The 19,564-nt window shown below is 51.9% G+C and overlaps 1 protein-coding gene across 8 annotated transcripts in view; it reads right to left on the reverse strand.

Annotated features, from left to right (window-relative positions):
- Positions 1-3,217: 3,217 nt before the first annotated feature.
- The window catches only part of Mad1l1 (mitotic arrest deficient 1 like 1), a 314,433-nt gene continuing 298,086 nt past the window's right edge, over positions 3,218-19,564 (reverse strand). For all 8 annotated transcript variants that reach the window (XM_076923499.1, XM_076923497.1, XM_076923502.1 and 5 more), the window contains one exon: positions 3,218-3,772. In XM_076923499.1, coding sequence (XP_076779614.1) covers positions 3,614-3,772 — 159 coding nt within the window. In that variant the 3' untranslated portion in view covers positions 3,218-3,613. The remainder of the gene's footprint in view (positions 3,773-19,564) is intronic.

The following is a 19,564-nucleotide window of genomic DNA, read 5'->3' on the forward strand; positions in this document are numbered from 1 at the left end:
GTAATAACCCCCAACTATAAAATTATGTTGTTGCTACTTCATAACTGTATTTTTGCTACTGTTATGAGTCATAATATAAATATATAAAGTGCTGATGGTCTTAGGGGACCCCATGTGAAAAAGATTACTCAACCCGAGGGGTCACGACCCACAGAATCTGAGTGTCCTTACACTTTTGAGTCATCATATTAGCACAACTGCATACCTCCTTAATGTGATTACTGACCATCCCGGACTGTATTTCTAATGGTATGTATGCCTGTGTGTGGGGATGTTCATGTGAGTGCAGGGCCCATGGAGGACAGCAGAGGACACCAGAGCCCCTGGAGCTGGGGTTACAGGTGGTTATAAGCCACCTGACATGGGTTCTGGGTCCTCTGGAAGACAGGTATGTGTCCTTAACCACTGAGCCATCTCTCTAACCCCCTATTGAACATTTCAAATGATGTATGTCATCGGCATGACATTTCCTTGAGACAGCACTGTTCCATAGGTGAGAAGAGAGTGATTAAAATATCTCCCTACATATATATGCATATCATAAGCGATGCACTAAACAGAATGTGAAGTGGTGATAAATGTCACAGGGGAAAACGAAGCAGCCTGGCCAGGAAAGTGGGACCCACATGTGACCTCGGCTTAAATGACACATGCATCCTCCTAGTCCAAGGTCAAGGCTTGTATACACGTCTCCTTGGGTCCTCAAAAGGTGTCATCCACCTGTGTGTCTGTGTTCTGATCAACTGTATTTGTATGCCTGTGAATGCCTATATATGTACATATGCATGCGTGTGCATGTCCATGCATGTATTATGTCCATGTGTGTGCATGCATTTGCACATGGAGAGGCCAGAATTCAACCACAGGCATGGTTTCTCAGGAGCCACTCATCTTATTGAGTCATTGCTGAGACAGGTCTCTCAGCAACTTGAGGCTGAGTAGGCTAGGTGGGCTGGCCAGAGTCCTGAGGAATCCTCCTGTCTCCACCTCACCTCATTCTGAGGCTCTGCCTAGTGAAAGGGCACTGTGGGACAGTATAAGGCAGCTAACATGTGAGCAGATCTGATTCCAGACAAGATGCTCCCCAACTGGGCCCTGGAACTTGGCTATTCATTTGCTTTTAAAGACAGTGGCACAGGGGGGCCAGTGAGATGCCTCATCAGGTAAAGGTGCTTGCTGCCAAGCCTGATGACCTGAGTTCAAATCTCCAGGACCCACATGGAAGAAGGATAGAACCAACTCTCTGTCTAATAGTCCTCTGACATACACATGTGCTCTGTAATACACACACACACACACACACACACACACACACACACACACACACACACACACACACAGATAACAGAATGGCTCTGAAATGCAGCAGTTCTGGAGTTGCTGGCAGCTTCCCCTTTACTCAGGAGCTGGTGTTTCTGTTAGCCTCGGTTCTCAAGAAGCCTTATAAGAACCTTTGATGTTTATGTCTTTCAGATTCAGCAACGAAACCCAGTGGCTATGGATCTGTGGATGGTTGTTGGTAAAGAACGAGCTGTTCGACAAAGCAGTTATTGAAAACTCCTGTACAGAATCTGACAAAATAAACCCGGGCACTCTCACCCATTCACACATGAGGCAGGCAGGTTCGCCCACCAGGTTGGGAGGCTGGCTGGGAGCCGAGGCAGGGGCTTTCCTTCCTCCGCCCATCTCTCTGGAGGCTTAGTAGTTTGCTTTATGATAAGAATGTATTCAAATTGTAGAGTTAACCAGAAAGCAGGCCTTGCTGGGGCTGCTTTCTCCCACTTGTTGGTGTTCTCTCTCTTTCTGTGTGTGCATGAGAGAGAGGGAGAGAGAGAGAGGAAAGAGAAAGGGTGGGGGGCATACCCCTCTCTGGGCAGAAGCACTACTCAGATCACAAGCATGCGTGTGCACAGGCACCTACATAGGCTCACGCATGCAGACATGCAGAGTCCGTGTCCAAATACACTGATGTATACATGTGCATATTCAGTTATGACTCGTGTTTCCACACATAAACACATGCCTCATACATGCATGGGCTGCACAATTCCATGTGTAAACCGTGCCCCATGTGCACGTGTGTATTGTGCATGTTTGTACTCTCAGTTGGGAGCTCCTGGGCCTTTGAGTCGCCTTTCTAGCCTACGTGAGGATGAAGACAGCCTGTACTTGGCCTGGGATGCTGGGAAGCAGGAGGACCATCCATGTCTGACTCTGAAGCCTGATGCCGCCCAGCTGGAAGGGTGATCAGACAACGGCCAGCTTGACACGGGAGACAGCGAGCTGGCATCTGGGAAGTTCAGCTAGTGCAGCCAGTCCGTGGTGTCGGCGACTCTAAGTAGGTCGATTCTGATGTGCCCTGGTTACCTTCACTCCTGCCTCTGAACAGCCTGGTGGTCCCTGGGATGGGCCAGGAGCTGGAGAGACTCCCACAGTCTATACATCCCAGTCTTGCAGCACCAGACAATAAAGGACAAGGCAATAAGCAGCTCGGCCATGGGCAAACTAGTGGCTCCAGCTGAGTGTGATGGGAGAGGTGGGGGCAGCAGGGGTCCCCTGGTAGGGGAGCTGGAGGCCTGGACACAGCAAATCCTGTTACCTCCTGGCTGTGACACTTGTCACCATGCCACTAATCCCTTAAAGTGAGTCATTAGCAGCTTAAGACCCCATTTATCAGTGGGGCCCACTGAGGAGCTGGTGTAAGCCAGGGTCTGCCACATGTAAAATCTGCTCTGGCCCAAGCCTGAGTACTCCCAGCAGACTGTCCATTTCCATTCTCTTGCAGGCATGTGAGGAGGGTATGATACACTCAGGTGACAGGTCACCATGCATGAGGGACACACGATCAGAGTGCCTTGTCTCTCAGGCCAGCCCAGGCACATCCCCAACTCAGGCTCTTTCCTCTCTACCTCTGCCCAAGAAGACCTGTTTATATCAGGATACTTGCTGTGGTGCAGATGGCTGGGCCTGGTGGGGGCCCTTGCAGGGGGAGCTGGGAAGGGAGAATTACCCACTGGACTCAGAGGCCTCAGGCAAGGGAAAGGCAGGAAAGAAACCAAGGCAGGGAGTGAGCCACCCAGGCTCAGAGGGATGGGACTCTAGTGCTCCGACACAGCCCGTCTCTCAGGCTGCGTGCATGAGCAGGCCTTCCAGGTATCCAGGGAAGCACAGCACAGTGTGGTGAGACCTGCACAGAGAGGTAGCCTGGAGCCTTGGACACGGTCCCGGGAGGGAAGATAAAGGTAGCACTTTATTTCATTAGATTTAGACTGTGGACACAGGCCAGAGTCTGGCCACTGAAGTGACATAAGCAATCAGTACATGGGACTGGAGGCTGGTATGGGAACACCTTGGGACAGTAATACACGGAGAGGCCCTAGACAGGGGTGGGGTGGGAGGGGAGCAGTGGGGTGTGGTCTGGCTTGGTCACCCCCAGCAGCTTGCTCCCGCTGGCCAGGGACAAGAGACAGAGCAGCTGCTTGAGCAGAGGCCATGGCTAGTGTTTGTGACATGATCCAGCTCTGGGTGGCAGAGTGGTCTGGGGGCTGCCTGTGAGAAGCTGCAGCTACAGGCTAGGCCGAGGTCCAGTGGCTGGGGACGCTCACGGAAGAGGCTAGACGGAGGTCTGGCGGCTGAAGAGCTCGATGGTGACTGCGCTGAGGAAGGCGGGGATGCTGTCCTGCTGCAGCAGGTGCAGTTCAATGAGCTCCGGCACTGAGCGGGAGAACTCCGTCTCCAGCAGCTGCATCTTGGAGCCCGAGGGGCCTGTGGCCTGCAGAAGAGAAGAGAGGGGAATCAGCAGTGGCAACTGAACAACTGTCTGTCCTGTCCTCACATGCTCCCCAGTAGAGGGGTGAGGGACAGGGAAGGCTGTGTTGCCTGCCACTAGAGTGGAGCCTGGGCTACAGGGGCACTCACGGGCTTGCTTCTTGCATTCAGTGGACTGGCACTGAGGCAAAGTTCAAGGTCATCAGCAGAGGGGGCTGAGATTCACACCAGGAAGCCAGTCCTGCCTCAGGGCTATTCCAATCACAACGGCTACAGATTCCTGGGGACTTCCATTCCAGTGCCTGGATCTTTAGTTGTTACTTGCTTGATCTGGTGAGGTGAAGCAAACCAGAGCATCTTCCAGTCTGAAGCCAGAATGCTGGGTATCACCAATGGAGGTTTAGCTCTGACTGGTTCTTGCCCTGTTTTCTTACATCACCTCTAACTGAAGGAAGGACACAATGGCTCTGTGACCACTGAGGGGAGGTGGGAGTGCAGCTTGCAGCCAGGCTCACAGCTGTACAGATGCAGTTGCCCTGGGTCTGCCCAGGTTGTGCGCTGTCTGGGCAGGCTACCCTTCACCATTCAGGCTCAGTTGGGAGAAGCAGACGGAGCCCCCTGGGCCTTCCTGTCATCCTTCCTCTTCCAACGCTCACTTTTCCTGGGGCCTTCCCTGCCCATTGGCCCAGCCATACTGTAGTGGCCCAAAATACAGAAGGACCACTTGGGTATGAGAGAAAAGCCCCTGCTTGCAAGGCCAGGCAAGAAGTCACAACTCCACACAGGACTATTCCCAAAACTTGGATCTGATGTAGGACTAGTGTCCAATAAACCTAAAGCCCTTCCCATCAGCCACAGAAAGACAGAGGACCCAATTAGGAGCAGAGCAGAGGTCAGACTGGCTGGTTCTCCAAGGAAGAAGCATGAGGGTCCGAAAAAGAAAGTGGGTTCATGGGGTTGCTAGGGGATTTGAGTCAGGCCAGAGCCACCGGACAGCCATCTGAAGAAAGGCAGGCATCGGAAAGGATGACAAGAAATCAGAACATCTGTGCATCACTGGCAGGAAGTTCAGCTCCTGTGGAAAAGCCTCGAAATTCCTTAGCATGACCATGTGATCTACTGGCTTCCCTTCAGTGGGCACCCAGGCCAACTAAACACACATCCACACGAAGGGGCACATACCAGTTTCCACTGTGACATGATGAATAACGGCCTGGAGGGATGCAGGAGTAAACAAAGTGCAGTTTAGCTACACATATGTGAGTAAATAATCCAGCCTTGAAAAGGGACAAGCTCAAGGAACTTTGAGTATAGTAGGCTGTTTATGTGGTGCCATTGCGTGAGGCATCTATACAAGACAATATGGCAGAGGCAGGAGGCTGGTGGTGTGTTCCATGGTGAGAAGAGGAGGGAGTGCCTGCTTTGGGGATAGTGTTTCTCTGTGAGTAGCCTGTGCCAATGAATAATGCACAGTGGGATGTGCTAATGATAACCCGGATGCATGGCGCAAGGCATCTAGGAGTTTGTTCTGAAAGATCCCTCCTGCCGGTGGCTCTGCAGGTGACCCTACTCCTGGGAGCCACACAGATGGCCAGGCTGCTCCCTTAGGTCCTGGCAGACTGCCACTCCCTAGTATGAGCAAGAGAGGACCTGGGGGGGACTGAAGCTGCCAAGGCCCCCACACTCCGTCTCACCTCCTCCCTCGTGGGCCATCGGGGAATGGGGTTTCTGCCTCACTGCTTCCCCAGGCTGTCTCCTGTCTTGCTTGTTACCTGGGTTTTCCTCCTGTTTTCTCGCATAGGCCGCCCCCAGTCTGTTCCCATGGCCCTTAATACATTTAGCCTTGTCATAGTTCAACACAAACCATCTTTAAAACAAAAATAAGAGAAACCACTCTGACCTTTCTTGAGAAAATCCTTTCATTTCTCCCTTCTGCTCTCGACTCGCAATGTTTTTCCTGAAATGTCAGAGGGGCTGACTCTGAGGCAGCTGTTTGGGAAGAAGCAGGCAGAGCTGTGGGGGAGGAGCAGTGTGGGAGAACCTCCAGGGCTCTTTCCTGTCTCGACACCCCCATGGTCTGAGTCCCCTCAGCAAGAACTTCTGGGTGTCATGTCTCCCGTGCCCCTCCCCAGATGTGTGTCTGTCTGTTTAAGTGTGGTACTAGAAATGGAACCTAACTTACAGGTTAGGTAAGCACCCCAACATCAGACTATGCCTCCAGTCCTTATACTAGAGAACTGTAGTCAGGTGCCCTCCCACTGAGCCATGCCCTAGCCTCTCACTGGGGGATTCTAGGCAGGGGCTCTACCACTGAGCCACGCCCCCAGCCCCTCACTGGGGGATTCTAGGCAGGGGCTCTACCACTGAGCCACTCTCCAGTCTTCTTGGTAATATTGTTTTATTTTGAGAGAAGGCCTCACTAAGTTACCCAGGCTGGCCTTGACTATGGTCCTCCTGCCTCTGTGTTCCAAGTAGCTCAGATGACAGGCCACCACACCCATTCTTTATTTGAAATAGACCCGTCTCAGCTGTCAGCACCAACTTGCCTGTCTTTATAAATAGGCAAGAACTAAAGAGGGCACATAAAACCCACTCAACCCCATTGGGTATCTGCTTCTTGGAAGCCTCTGTGTGGCCAGTACAAGTCCTGGCAGGTCCCTCTGGAGGTGGAGGGAGGGCAGGAAATGTCTCTCCTTGCAAGTCTCAAACAAAACCAAGTCTGAGGTTTGTACCACAAGTTGGACATGGCCCAATTAGGCCCTTCTGAAGTCCTTCTGCCCACTTTCTCAACTTGGCTTCCCTGGTTGCCCTGCTGCTTGGGCACGGGTAGGCTCACCTCCTGGTGCAGCCCCACCCAGGGACGTGGTCCTGGCTTATCAGCACTGTGCGGGTTGAATGACACCCCGCCAATCAGTGCCTGCACCGCTCTGCCCGTGTTCAAATGCCACCCGGTCCCCAGGTGCCTGCAAATCACCATAATTAGGGGCTGTTCACTTAAAATTAGAGCGCAATTTTTTAAAAAGCAAATTGCCCAGTCAGACGTGCTGGCTGCGGTTAGAAATATTTATGGGCTACGTGCATGTGCCGTCTCTAGCTCCCTCTCCCTCTGTGCTGGGGACAGGCCGACAGCACTGTGGGACCAGTGCGCAGAGATGCAGATGCCCACTGCTGAAAGCTGTCAGCCTCTGCACTTTGACCCATACCTCCACCTCCAGCAGGGACGTGACCAAGGCTTACAGGGCTGAAGGGCTTGGGCAGGGGATGTGACTTGTATGTGCGTGAAGTCAATGAGATCCAGACAGGGATGTTGGGTTGCTGGGCACATGGCCAGAAGGCACCAATGAGCCAGCATTGGGTGAGTCCCTATCTGCTCAGGCCCAGGGAAGATGTTGCCCTCCACAGTCTTCCTACTCTTCAGCATCTAGACCCTGGGTCTGTTTCCCTCTACTCCACTGACACTACAGTGGCTGCCATCCCCACCCTGCCTCACACTGTCAGGGGGGTGTACAGTGTGCAGGCCCTGTGAGGCTGTGCTATCTAGGTGGTAGAGACCAGCAAACCACTCCAGTAAGCTCAGCCCAGGGACCCCTCTTCATGTACACCGGCTTTCATTTACACCTTCCCCAAGTCCCTCCCTCCTTTACCACCAGACCTTCCTCCTGCCTACCCTGAAACCAGAGGCTCATGGGAAGAGCTGTGCCAGTGTGCTCTGGGATAGCTGCACCCAGCACGACCAGGCTTCCATGGTCCCTCCTGTGCCCCAAGTTGCAAGGACCCCAGGAGGAACTGCCAGCCACTGGTTCAGGATGATGAAGGCAGAGCTGAAAATGATGGTCCCAATGGAGTTTCTAAGAGTAGAGACTGTGTCTGTGTGGCAAATGGCTTGCCTGGTGTCCCTGCTGAACTGTGCCAAGGAAAAGTATCTCAATGTAGTGTGGGCTAATGACGAAGCGTGAAAGGAATTTACCATCCTGGCTAGGGGCGACCTTTCTCTCTAGAGCTGGGGGTGCCGGGGGGAGGCTGGGCCTTGCAGCCCCTAACGATTCTCAAACCCACAATTATTATTATTAGATGCTTTCTATTTATGAGCAGGTGCGTCCCTCAGGCTTGTGTTCTGTTTCAGAGTTCACAGCTGCTCCTGCAGCTTTGGGAGGGACGTGGAGGGTACAGGGCAGGGACGGAGCCCGTGGTTCTATCTATGGGGTCTCACCCAGCAGGGCAGACAAGGAGCCCTGGCCCTTCACAGGTTCCCTATGAGCTTGGAGGCCACAGGGGCCCAGGACATACTGGAGCAGTGGGGGCAGAGAGGAAAACAGTAGTGCACAGAAGGTCCATGCAATTCAGCTCGTGCCCTGAGCAAAGGGGAAAGGCTGGGGAAGTCATTCTTCTACAGCCCGGACACTGGATCTTGGGAGAGCCAGGGTACCCAGGGTGCTCTGCTCCAAAGCCTGGTCATCTTGCCAATGGCTGGGAGACAGAATAGATGGGCTGGTCTTCTCACTGGTCAGTCTGCCACCAACAGCGCACTGGGTCACTGAGAGTGGCTTTTCCGGAGCCACGTATTTAGAGCGTTGACATCACCTGGTGAGATATAGCCCCAGCTGTCACTCTTAGTTGCTGCATGACCAGGATGTAAACACTGTTTTCCTTCTCTGAGCTGGCATCTTCACATAAAACAGAAAGTGTGAGGCCCTTTGTGGAGGGCTGTGGGCGACGCAGAGCTCCCAGTCAAGGCAATGGAATGGCACTAAGTCACTTTACCATGTGACGTAGTCCAAATGAGACAAGGAGCCAGGGAGAGACTTGGTGGATAAAGAGCCCATGGTACACATAGCAGTGCATATCCCATACACTATTCTAAAGCCAGACATAGCACTGAACATCCATAACCCTGCTCTAAAGCCAAGGATGGTTACATCCGTAACCCTGTCTCTAGGAGAGGTGGAGACAGGCAGCCGCCCTAGCTGAAGTCAGAAAGCTGCAGCTTCACTGAGAGATCCTGCCTCATTAAAGAACCTTGGGGAGCTGTCCAGAGGGCGCAGCAGGTAGAGGTGACTGCGTTGAACCTGATGTACCTGAGTTTGATGCTTCTGACTCACATAGTAGAAGCAGAGAACTGACTCTCCTCTGGCCCCACTAATGCCGTGCATGTGCCCACCCCATAAGTAAACAAATGAAGACAGAAGGGGGAACATTGAGAAGATGCTCCCACAAGCACATGCACCCCTGTAACCCAGCACACATGCGTATATGCACGTGTATAGTCCCTCATACAAACACACATGTGAAAAGATGCCACAACCCCCAAAATAGGAAGCACAGTTTTCCAGTCAAGGGACCTAAGGGGACAAAGAATAGAAAGGGGTAGCCTGAGATTGCAGGGTAGGGCTGACGTGGGAGAGGAGATGACTTTAAGTGTGCTCTCTTCTGTTGGATGGTGACTGGCACCTGGTGTAAAAAGCTGACTGACCAGGACAAACTAAAAGACCAGAGACCCAGCCAGCACTTGTAGCTCCCAGGGCTGAAAACTGCCCTCTCTCCCAGCCCCAGGACAGCTATTGGGGACTCAGGAAGATACTGAAAGGGTCTGCTTATCAGTGGCGGGTCAGAAGGAGTCCCTACAGTTGGGCCCCATCTCACAAATCTTAAACCAAGGTCTCCGAGGTTCAAACTGCTTCCAGACAACTCTACTGCAAAGTCAACAATATTTACTGTCATCTCCAGAAGTCTGGGACCCAGACAAGGGAGTCAGTACTGAGGAAAGAGTCAGTACCCACTGATGCTCAGGTGGTTACAGGGAGACTCAGGGAAGGCAGGGCTCACAGAGAAAAGAAATGAGAACCAGGGGACAGCTGTAACAGGTAACATTAACTCACCATTACTTCACACCATGTGACCAAACAGGACAGGCAGTGGGAGGCACTAGGGCAGGCCACATACTGCCCCGAGAGGATGACTAATCTCAAGATGGCATGGGAGGAGATACTCAAAACAACAAAGGAGAAATTACCCACCCATCTATGGGTAACATGACAGGGTCACATGACAGGCTTCACATACATCTAGAGTCCAAAGGAGAGGCCATCCTGTGCTGGTGCCTGTGAACAGCTCTTAACAACCCACATCCAGATACAAAGGCGTGTTAGTCCGGCCCTTCAGTAGGATCCACTTCAGACCAGCTGCATGCACAAACGCTGGGAGGTTTCTGTTACCTCACACTCAGCTCTGATGGGTGTTGCTGGGCTCTCCCTCTGCTTCCAGAGCTCAGATGAAGTAAGCAGCACGGTATGTGTCAGAGGCTCCCAGACAGCAGCTACTGTGGATTCCTGGTGATGGCTCTGTGCAAGGGTCTGTCACCCATCCTTCCCAGGAGACCCTAGGTGACTGCGGTCATGGAGTCCTTGAGCAGTGCCTCCTCAGATCCTGGCCTTCAGAACTGGCCACTGTGAGCTGTTATCCAGTGATGTGTAACCAACATGGGGGATGGAGAGACTCTTGAGACAATCACACTACATTTGTGCAATGGAAGGACACGCCAAATCAAAAGACCCAAGAAGCCCAATATGCTCCAACAAGGCAAGAGGAAAATGGCATCAGAGCACACACCTCTGTCTTGCTCACCTCCAGACTCCAAACAGCTGCCAGGGGCAGAAATGGTTTCTCAAGGAGAAATGAAGATAGGAGTGACAGCTTTCTCCCTGAAAACGACGATGGCAAGGAGATAATGGGGTGTCTTTAGTGAGGATTTTACTGCTGTGAGCAACTCTTAGAAGGACAATATCTAATTGGGGCTGGCTTACAAGTTCAGAGGTTCTGTCCCTTGTCATCAAGGCAGGAACATGGCAGTATCCAGGCAGGTATGGCGTAGGAGGAGCTGAGAATTCTACATCTTATTCTGAGGCCTATTAGCAGAATACTGACTTCTAGGCAGCTGAGATGAAGGTCTTAAAGCCTACAACAAGGCCACACCTCCAACAAGGTCACACCCACTCCAACAAGGCCCATGCCTCCAATAGTGCCACTTCCTGGGCCAAGCATATTCAAACCACCACAGGGGGCAGCAAAGAGTGGACTGGCAACACTGAACTTGACACATTGTGGGATAACAAACTTGAAGGGTCTTCAGACACCCAAGGCCTACAAGCCTGACTCCCACGCTGACCTATACTATAAACCAACTATTCATCCATCTACCCACCCACCCATCTACCCACCCACCCATCTACCCACCCACCCACCATTTTGCATTTCTGAGGATGGAACCCAGAGCCTTGTGCATAACAGAAAGCACCCTACTCCGGAGCCACTCTCCAGGCTCACCGGAGGGTTCTAGGCTCTTTAGACCCAGCTATACCTCTAGTCCCTTACATAGACGATTTCTAAAACGCTGTCCACCCCACCGATGAAAACAAAATCTGAAGACATCGTAAAGAAAAGGCACAGACTATAAAACAAGGACCCTCAGATGACACAGCGTTCTCAAAGGGTATGGCTAAGCCCCAGGTCTCATTGTGTAGTGCAAACGCTACCTCACAGCTGTGTGTGAGTCACTTGTGTGGACGTACCTTTGCACATGTATGTTCATACGTGTGAAGGCCAGAGGTCAACCTTGGGTTATTCCAAGTACAGTCTGCCTTGGATTTTATGTTTTGGGAGAGTCTCTCCCTGGCCTGGTATCCACTGATACCAGGTTAGTCTGGCTGGCATGAGCCTCAGGCAACCTCCTGTCTCTATCTCCCCCAGCACAGGGATTAGAAGCCTGAACCCTCAACATGTGTTTTTTAAAAAATGTATGTTTCTGGGGATCAAACTCAGGCCTTCATACTTACAAGGCAAGTGTTTTAACAACGAAGCCATCTTCCCAGCCCCCCCTACCCCCCGCTTCAGTCACGTTGTATAGCTGTAAAGAATACTGAAAGATGATTTATTTTCCTCACACTTTCCCAGTCAATCATGGCAGGAGCCATGACAAAACAGAGCACTTTACTTTGGCTGAGAAGCAGAGAAGGGTACTAGGGCCAACCAGGACTACATAGGCCACATAGCACTAACGGATACACACCTAATGACCTGTTTCTTCTAGCAAGGCCCTGCTCCTAAAGTCTCCAGACTTCCCCAGGTAGAGTAACTGCTGGGACCAAGTGTCTGCCTCTTGAGCCTGCCCATCCCAAACAATGACCCCTCAGGCTTCTCCAAGAATCCAAGGCTGCTTGGCACTGGAGACTCATGGAGACTCAACTATTACCCATGAAAAAGGAACCATACACTCACCTCAAAGCAAATACATATAGTACACGAGTAACATACATTTCGTGTGTTGTGTGTGTGTGTGTGTGTGTGTGTGTGTGTGTGTGTGTGTGTAGGCCAGAGGACAACTTTAGCTGTCGTTCCTCAGGAATCATCCATCTCCGTCACTGGGACAGGACCTCTCACTGGCCTGGGATGTGGCTGCCCAGAAAGCCCCAACACCTACTGTTGTCAGCCTCCCCAGTGCTGGGGTGACAAGTGCGAGCCACTATGCCTGGCTTCTTATGCAGGCTGTGGGCCTCAAACACAAATCCTTGTGGCTGTAGCAAGTGTTCTTACCTAGTGAGCCATTTTCCCAACATGCATTTTCAAAAGTAAAACCAAGCATCTTTGCGAAGTAGAATTGGACCAGGAACCCATCCCCGAGGGGCAGGAGTGAATGCTTCTCTCTCACGGAAGAGAGAAGATGGAGACGCCTGCACACCACTTCTGTACAGGCGGCATCCTAGGGTGCTCTATGCCAGCAACCAACGGAAATGACAAGTGTAAGCAATACCTTTTATAACAACACTGAACATGAATCACCTAGGGAAAGATTGAGAGAAGATTGAGAGAGCTGCAGGGTGGAGATGAGAAGACGGCTCAGAGGAAGCCCTCTTTGGCTGGGAGCTGCGTTTGCTAAGATGCAGCATCCCCAGGCAATCTGCACAGTTGGTGCATGCCCAGTCAACACCCGAGAGCTGCCTTCCCGCTTTGGAGAACGTGAACGGCTGAGACTACAGTTTGGAAAGAGATCTACAAATCCTGGGATTCCCACATGGTCTGAAAAAGAGCAAAGCTGGAGTGAACACTCTTTGATTTGCTGGGCAAGGATGAAGCAGTAACAGGCACAAATGGAGGATGGTGGCGGGTCACTCTGAGGCTGACTCAGGTTCATGGCCAAGGTACAAAGGTAACTCAGTGTTTTCTAAGCAATGTCACTGTGTCAGGACATATGAAGGTATGTGTGCACGCCCCCACATTCTTTTGAGACAGAGTCTCATGAAGTCCAGGTTGGCCTTAAATTTCTATAGCTAAGGAAGGCCTAGACCCTCTGGTCTACTCTGGAGCACTGGGATTGCAGGCATGCACCTGCAGACCAGGTTAGGACAGAGCCCAGAGCTCTGTGTAAGCTAGGTAAATGTACTCTGCCGTCTGAGCCACATCCCCAGTCCCCCACAGATGCAGGAGAGAGAACTTCTAAACATGTCTAGTATCAGATCTGAAAGTAAACTCCAATGGATCAGACCTGAAAATGTACACAATAGAACTCCTAGAAGAAAGCATGGAGAGAAATCGTCCTTAGATACACCAGATACACTCTCCACAAACAGGACTGATGATCTATCCAAAGCTAAAACTTCTGCTCTTCTCTAAATGCTTTCAGAAAATGAAAAGACAAATGTTGAAGGACTCTGGCCACTCAAATGTGTGGCAAACATGGCTCTGGCAGGCCTTGCCCTTCTCCCCCCATTCCCCCTATCTTGCTAAAAATTGTTAGATTACATTCCTGAAGCGAGCCACCAAGTTCTATTCCCTCATTTGGCCACTTCCTCCTCCTGAGGCTGACTAGCAACATCCAGCTATCAAAGAATTGAAATCCATCAATCAAAAGTCCCCTTTAATTCACTCAACTCACAAGCCCAATTACGCCTCATCCTAACACGGGGTTCTTCTTGTACCATTTGCTTATGGACCACATCTGTCTCTTTTCTATCCAAAGGCAGTCCTTTGTCCTCCAGGACAAATACCCCTTCTTCATCTTCTTTGCTCCCTTCCCCTCTCCCTCGTCTTCTATCTCCCTGTCTTTGTCTCTAATTCCCTGCCCTCTGTCCCTCTGGTTCAACCTCCTTTGTGCTGAAAACTTGGTCTTGGGGGCCCTAGGCTGATACTTTTCCCAAAAAGCATAGCCTAGGAGAACATAGCATGATATACGGCTGATAAATGTTGTGTGTTCAGCTATACAAAGACTCCTGAAATCCAGTAACAAGGAAATACACAATCTAGTTTTTAAAAATGAGCCAAGGGGCTGGCAGGATGGGTAAGAACTTGCCATGCAGCCCAAAGACCCACAGAAAGGAGGAAGGAGAGAACTCACTCCACAAAGATGTCCTGCGTGCCACATGGGTACCCTGGCGCAATACTTCCTTGAAGCAGGGAGGAGGTGCTATGCAGGATCAGGGGAGATGGAACCACAGAAGGCAAGGGATACAGCCCTTAGAAAGTTCCACAAGAGGGCGAGGGCTGGCTCAGTGGTAAAATGCCAGCTTCATGAGGACGAGGACACAACATTGGCTCCCTACCACCACCCACCACGTACAAGTCAGCAGTGAGCCTGTGATCCTTGTGCAGACCTAGGGGTGTTGCAGGGCAGCTAAGTACATCCCCAGAATTTATGGCCACCTTGGAGCTGAGCTGTGAGCTCTGGTTCAGTCAGAGATCCTGTCTTAGAAAACAGGAATCAAGGACTAGCCAGAAAGCCTCACAAGCCCAGAAACCGGGGATTTCAGGTCCCAGAATCACCAAAATAAAACAAAAACCATGGAGCTGGCAAGGTGGCTCAGTGAATAAGGCACCTGCCACAGGAGCCTGACAATCTGAGTTCAATCCCCAGAACCCACGCAGGCAGAAAGGAGAAGACTCACTGCCACGACGTTGTCCTCTGACTTCTGCATGCACACTGTGCCATGCAGCCCCTGCCCCACCACATACACGCAGTAATAATAAACAAATGCATAGTAAAACATGTGGAGAGGAATAGAAAAAAAATTCCTAGCACCTCCCTCTGAGACAGCAATGGTGGAAGACACTGGAATCAATATCTGTTCCCCTGGCACCTGTCTCCTATCTGTCTGTGCTGGGATAGAACCTCAAGCTTGTGCCGGCAGACCAGTGCTCTACTGCTCAGTGGAACCCCAGTCATGGGATCTTAAAGTGGTTTTAACAGTAAAGGCCTGCCTGCCAACTGTCCACATTGGAAGGGAAGGCCCCCGTGGGTCTGGGACTTAGCAGAGTGTGTACCTCAGTGCTCAGAGCCCAGCCCATCACCTGATTTCTGTCACCATGCAGCTAAACACAGGCTGAAGAGGGAACTCTATGCCATGAAAATCTTCCTAAGAGAAAAGCCTTGTCTCTAGCCATGGCTGGCTTCTTTCCTGGGGACCTTGTCATTTGCTACATGTGACATTTCAGCTCAGAGTTGAGCACACTAGGTCATACATGGCTACAGCCAGAGGCCCTTGAGCCTAAATCTCCTGCTCTCTGATGGGAACCTGTAGCCTAGTAAACCTAGGTGCTGGGTGTGTGCTTTGTCCTATACTCCACCACGGGAGGTCTTTATTCAGGCTATAAGGGTGAGGTCTAAGGTACCTCACACTTGAATGGAACAGGACTGAGGCCCGTCCTGTCCCCAAGGATAGGGTAGAAGCAAAAAAGGCCAGGTGAGCACAGAGTGACTCTAGGGACCCAGCCTTGACTGTGTGCTGGCAAAGTAGTCAAGATCAAGGTTTAGGCTTCTCTGATCTGTGATGGCCTCTCAGGACCAATGCTTAGTGGGGAGTTGTACTCTCGGTGGCTCTGGCATGCCTCGCTGAAGGCAGCTGCCCTTCTGATGTAGCAGGTGTGGTTCAGGGCTCCTGGTGGGCCCAGGGACATAGATGACAGCCGGGCAACCATCTGCTCTAAAAGCTGCGGGCTCAGGCTGTTGCTGCAGCTGATGCTAAAAGGCAGATTTGTTGGTTCTGGGTTAAAAATATCCTGTGAATGACACGACTTTCAGAGGTAAATCTCTGAAGACTTGGAGGGGCGAGGACGTGCTCTCCTCACCATGTCTCACTGCCTGAAGTCTGACACGTGGCACAGTGGGCCCCAGTGGGTCAGGCCACTCGCTTCTCAGAAAACAGCATGGAAGTTCCTCAAACACCCTGCTGGTACCTGCCCAGGACTGGCTGTTCTGTCCTACTTCAGACTCATGCAGAGCCTCTGCTGGGAGTTCTCAGGCAGACAGACTAACAAGGCAGCTGCTGGCCTTCCTGACAGCTGTGGGCACCTTGAGATAAAGGCAGAAAAGTCTCCGTCACTCATGGTGCCGAATCCGCCTCTGTTCAGACCCTTCTGGACTACCTGCACTGAGGACTGATGGATTTTCCATCTAGTTCCCACCACATGGACTGTGGCACCCAGCAGGGCATCCGGTCAATAACTGTTTTCAGAGATGTGCTGCCCTTGGCAACCTCTTCCCAAGGAGGAATCCAGACCAATGAGGCTGCTCAGAAGGTCAAAGGTTCAAAGGTGTCTATGCTACCAGAAACCACTGCCCTGCTGTCTCAACACAGGCAGGCCTGCTGGAGGCTCTGGCAGGGCAGGGGCTTCTAGTAGAAGCCAACTTCCCCAACCACCTACAGAAGAGACTGGCTGGAGGAGAAGCCTGCTGGCAGGAATGTCCCCAGTACCTCAAAAGGTGGTATTCATCTTGGGCCCAGATAGGTCAGGTGACTCAATCCTCTTGTGAGTCACAGGTGCTTCCTGGCTGAGGACGTCCCCAGGATCCCTGGCCACCCCTAGCATGTCTGCCCATCTCTGTGTGGACTGCTCACTTACCCTTGGTGTTGGCATCAACTGCAAGCTGCCTTGGTTTTCATCTTTCACTGGCCCTGAAAGTCGATCATGAAAGAGAATTTTCTTTCTTGTTTTTTAATTAGACTCGGTACCATAACCAAGCTGTGAGCTTATGTCTTTGTAGATCTTGTGTTTCTGACAGTAATTACTCACTGAGGCTTTCCAGCTCCAGTTCAACTCAGCAACTGCCCTGCCAGTAATTAAGAGAGATGAGGCAACACTGTGGGATTCACATGCAGCCCTTCCCTCCTGGGCTCCTGGCTTCCTCCAGCTTCAGCCCTGTGTGGCATGCTTCCGGGTTACAGCCCTCTGGGCCCTCTGCTCTCTATTCAGGATCCACATGGCTGTCTCGCAGTGGCTGGAAAAAGATCCCATGGTACTGGGTGCCTGTTCCTTGCCATCTCTAGCTTAATCTAGGTGAGTACCTTCAGGAATGACTGAGGAAGGAACGCATATCCTCCATGCCAGAGAGATCCATCAAAGCATCCTCTTTAAGTCCTTCCCAATGAATCTCTACCACATGCCTAACACTGGTGTGCCCTCAGGAGATGGCAATGGATTCTGTCTCAGACCCTCCCTTCTCCCTCTGCTCATGGGCTCCTTGAAAGTGCAGGGCACCATCCAGGACCCTCTGGGCCAGGCCATAAAATAGGGCAGGGTCCATGGGTTTAAACGCTCCGTGCACAAGTGCAGGTCACTTGGTCCATGACCACTTCCCATGGCTTAGTTTGCAGACTAACTCAGAGCCTCCTCCTCTGGGTGAGAACTGGCTGGCTTGAAACCCCCGATGCCGAGGAAAGCAAGACTATGTGAAGATCAAGGGAGAAGCTCGCCCCTAGTCAGGCTGAGTTACATGGAGCTGGTGGGGTGAAAAATGGCTACTAGACCACCTTAGGGAAGCAGGGTCGGTGAAAGAGGAGTGCCCCCTCCTGCCCTGGTGTTTTATTACAAGCATTCACAAGTCTCTGGTGGTAGAGTTTCTGTGTGGAGGGTCTGGTAGCATCAGCTGCCCATGTTACTAGCTGCTTCTGTTCTTGATGCTGCAGAGTAACACTCCCTCCTCTGGAACACTCAATTGAAACCGGCCCAGGGGACTGTGGCAGGAAGCTCAGAGGGGGTCAGGGCCTACATGGCCACACGGCAGCTCCATGGCTGTGTGAGTGGGCAGGCTCCATCAGCTGGCCCACCTCTGACTGTGCCAGGGCTTCCTTAAATACAATTGGTTAGTCACAGTTTAGTGTTCTTTATTGTAAGCTATTTTGAGAGGCAATTAAAACATCCCACTGCCAAAGTGCATGTCTCCTACAGGGAGTCCTAATATGAAGGAGTCAAAAACAAAGATTGGGGAGGAGACCTGGGCTCCAGGCTCATTTTTGAAATGGCAGGCTTTGTCCTGGTCCAGTCTTCTTGGAGAGAGCGCCAGCATGGCTATGCTGGGATGAGGCCAGGGCTCACAGAGCAGGAAAGCTAAGTCACTTTCCACCCAGAGGCCATTGGCCTCATGACACTGATATGCCCGCTCCTCCTGCTGAGCTCAGCACAGCTGAAGCCTCTTGCCATGGCCATTCAATGAGGGTAGGTGAAAGAGAGGAAACATAGAGGCGGTCCAGTTTGTTTCCAAGAGGACTGAGCCCATAAAGTTGACGGGAGTGGGGTGAGGGAGGGTGGCCAGGAGAGCATGTTGGACTGCTCACAGCCATTTACGTCTTTGTTGGGATAAAAGGTGATTTTTAAAAGTAGCCAGCAATTTTAGAGGTGTCTCATCCAGTGTCACCGAGCCTCCTACAGGACTGACCCAGCTTGACACACATGTAGTCATGCTCCCCGAAAACACAGCCTTTTGACATGTGTGAGCACTGGGAGAGGCCCGTGGTTGGCAGAGCACAGTGGCCTTGCGACTTTGTGCTTTACGGGGCAGAGGTTAGCTGCCGGGCAGGCAGGTGGTCAGGAGGATCTCAGACGGGAGGCTGTCCACAGGGATCTTGGTGGGTGCCCACAGCAGATCCTGAGGTCTGATGTGTGGGACTCAGCATGGCAGACTTCTAGCTCAGCCAGAAAGCACCCATATAACCCTCCTCCCTGAGGCTACCATGTGGCCTTTCCTTGAGGGTCAGCATTGGGAGTACTTCCTTTGAGGGACTTCCTCAGTCTGGGGGGGGGGTGCGGCGCTTAGCTCATAGGCCCTACAGAGGATGCCCATGGCAATCTCCACCAACTGTCTCGCAGCTTCCTCGGGGAGGTCGGGAACACAGGCTCAGGTGTGGGGATGAGAACACCTGCCCAGGATCTTGTCAGGACTGTGGAAGATGATGTACAGCTGGCTGGTGAGCAGGCACTGGACTGTGGTCATTTTACCTACTATCCCTAGCATGTGCTCTATAAGATGGGGGCAGGCCCCAGGGCACCGTGACTCACACTAGGCAAAGGGTCTGCAAGCCCCTGCAGTTAACCAGCAAGAAAGGGGCTCCGCTTCTCTCCAGGGACGGGATCCACTCTCAGCCTCTTGCAGCTGTGATGACTTGAGACAGGGCTCTAATGCAAAGTGAGCCCTGATCAGTCACACGCAAAGCACAGAATTCCAGTGCAGAAGAAGCCACTGTCTGACCGTGGACAGCCTTAGGAACTTTGCCACCCCCGCCTCAACTGGCTCAGAACTCATGTATGATCATGTGGTAAGTGGTTGGCCTGGCACTCATCCATCCCCCACTCACCCACATGCCATAAGAACCCGCCCATCTCCAGGCTAATCACTTGCCCAGTAGGCTTCATATTCTCAGGGTCCAGCCAGCCCTGGGACTTCACTGGCAGCAACCAGGGCCATCTCTCCCTTCAGTAATGCAGAGTTTCAGAGGGAGATCAGAAGGTCACAAGCCACTACCAGGATGGGTGATGC

This window comes from Arvicanthis niloticus, chromosome 24 (assembly GCF_011762505.2).
Source record: "Arvicanthis niloticus isolate mArvNil1 chromosome 24, mArvNil1.pat.X, whole genome shotgun sequence".
NCBI lineage: Eukaryota > Metazoa > Chordata > Mammalia > Rodentia > Muridae > Arvicanthis > Arvicanthis niloticus.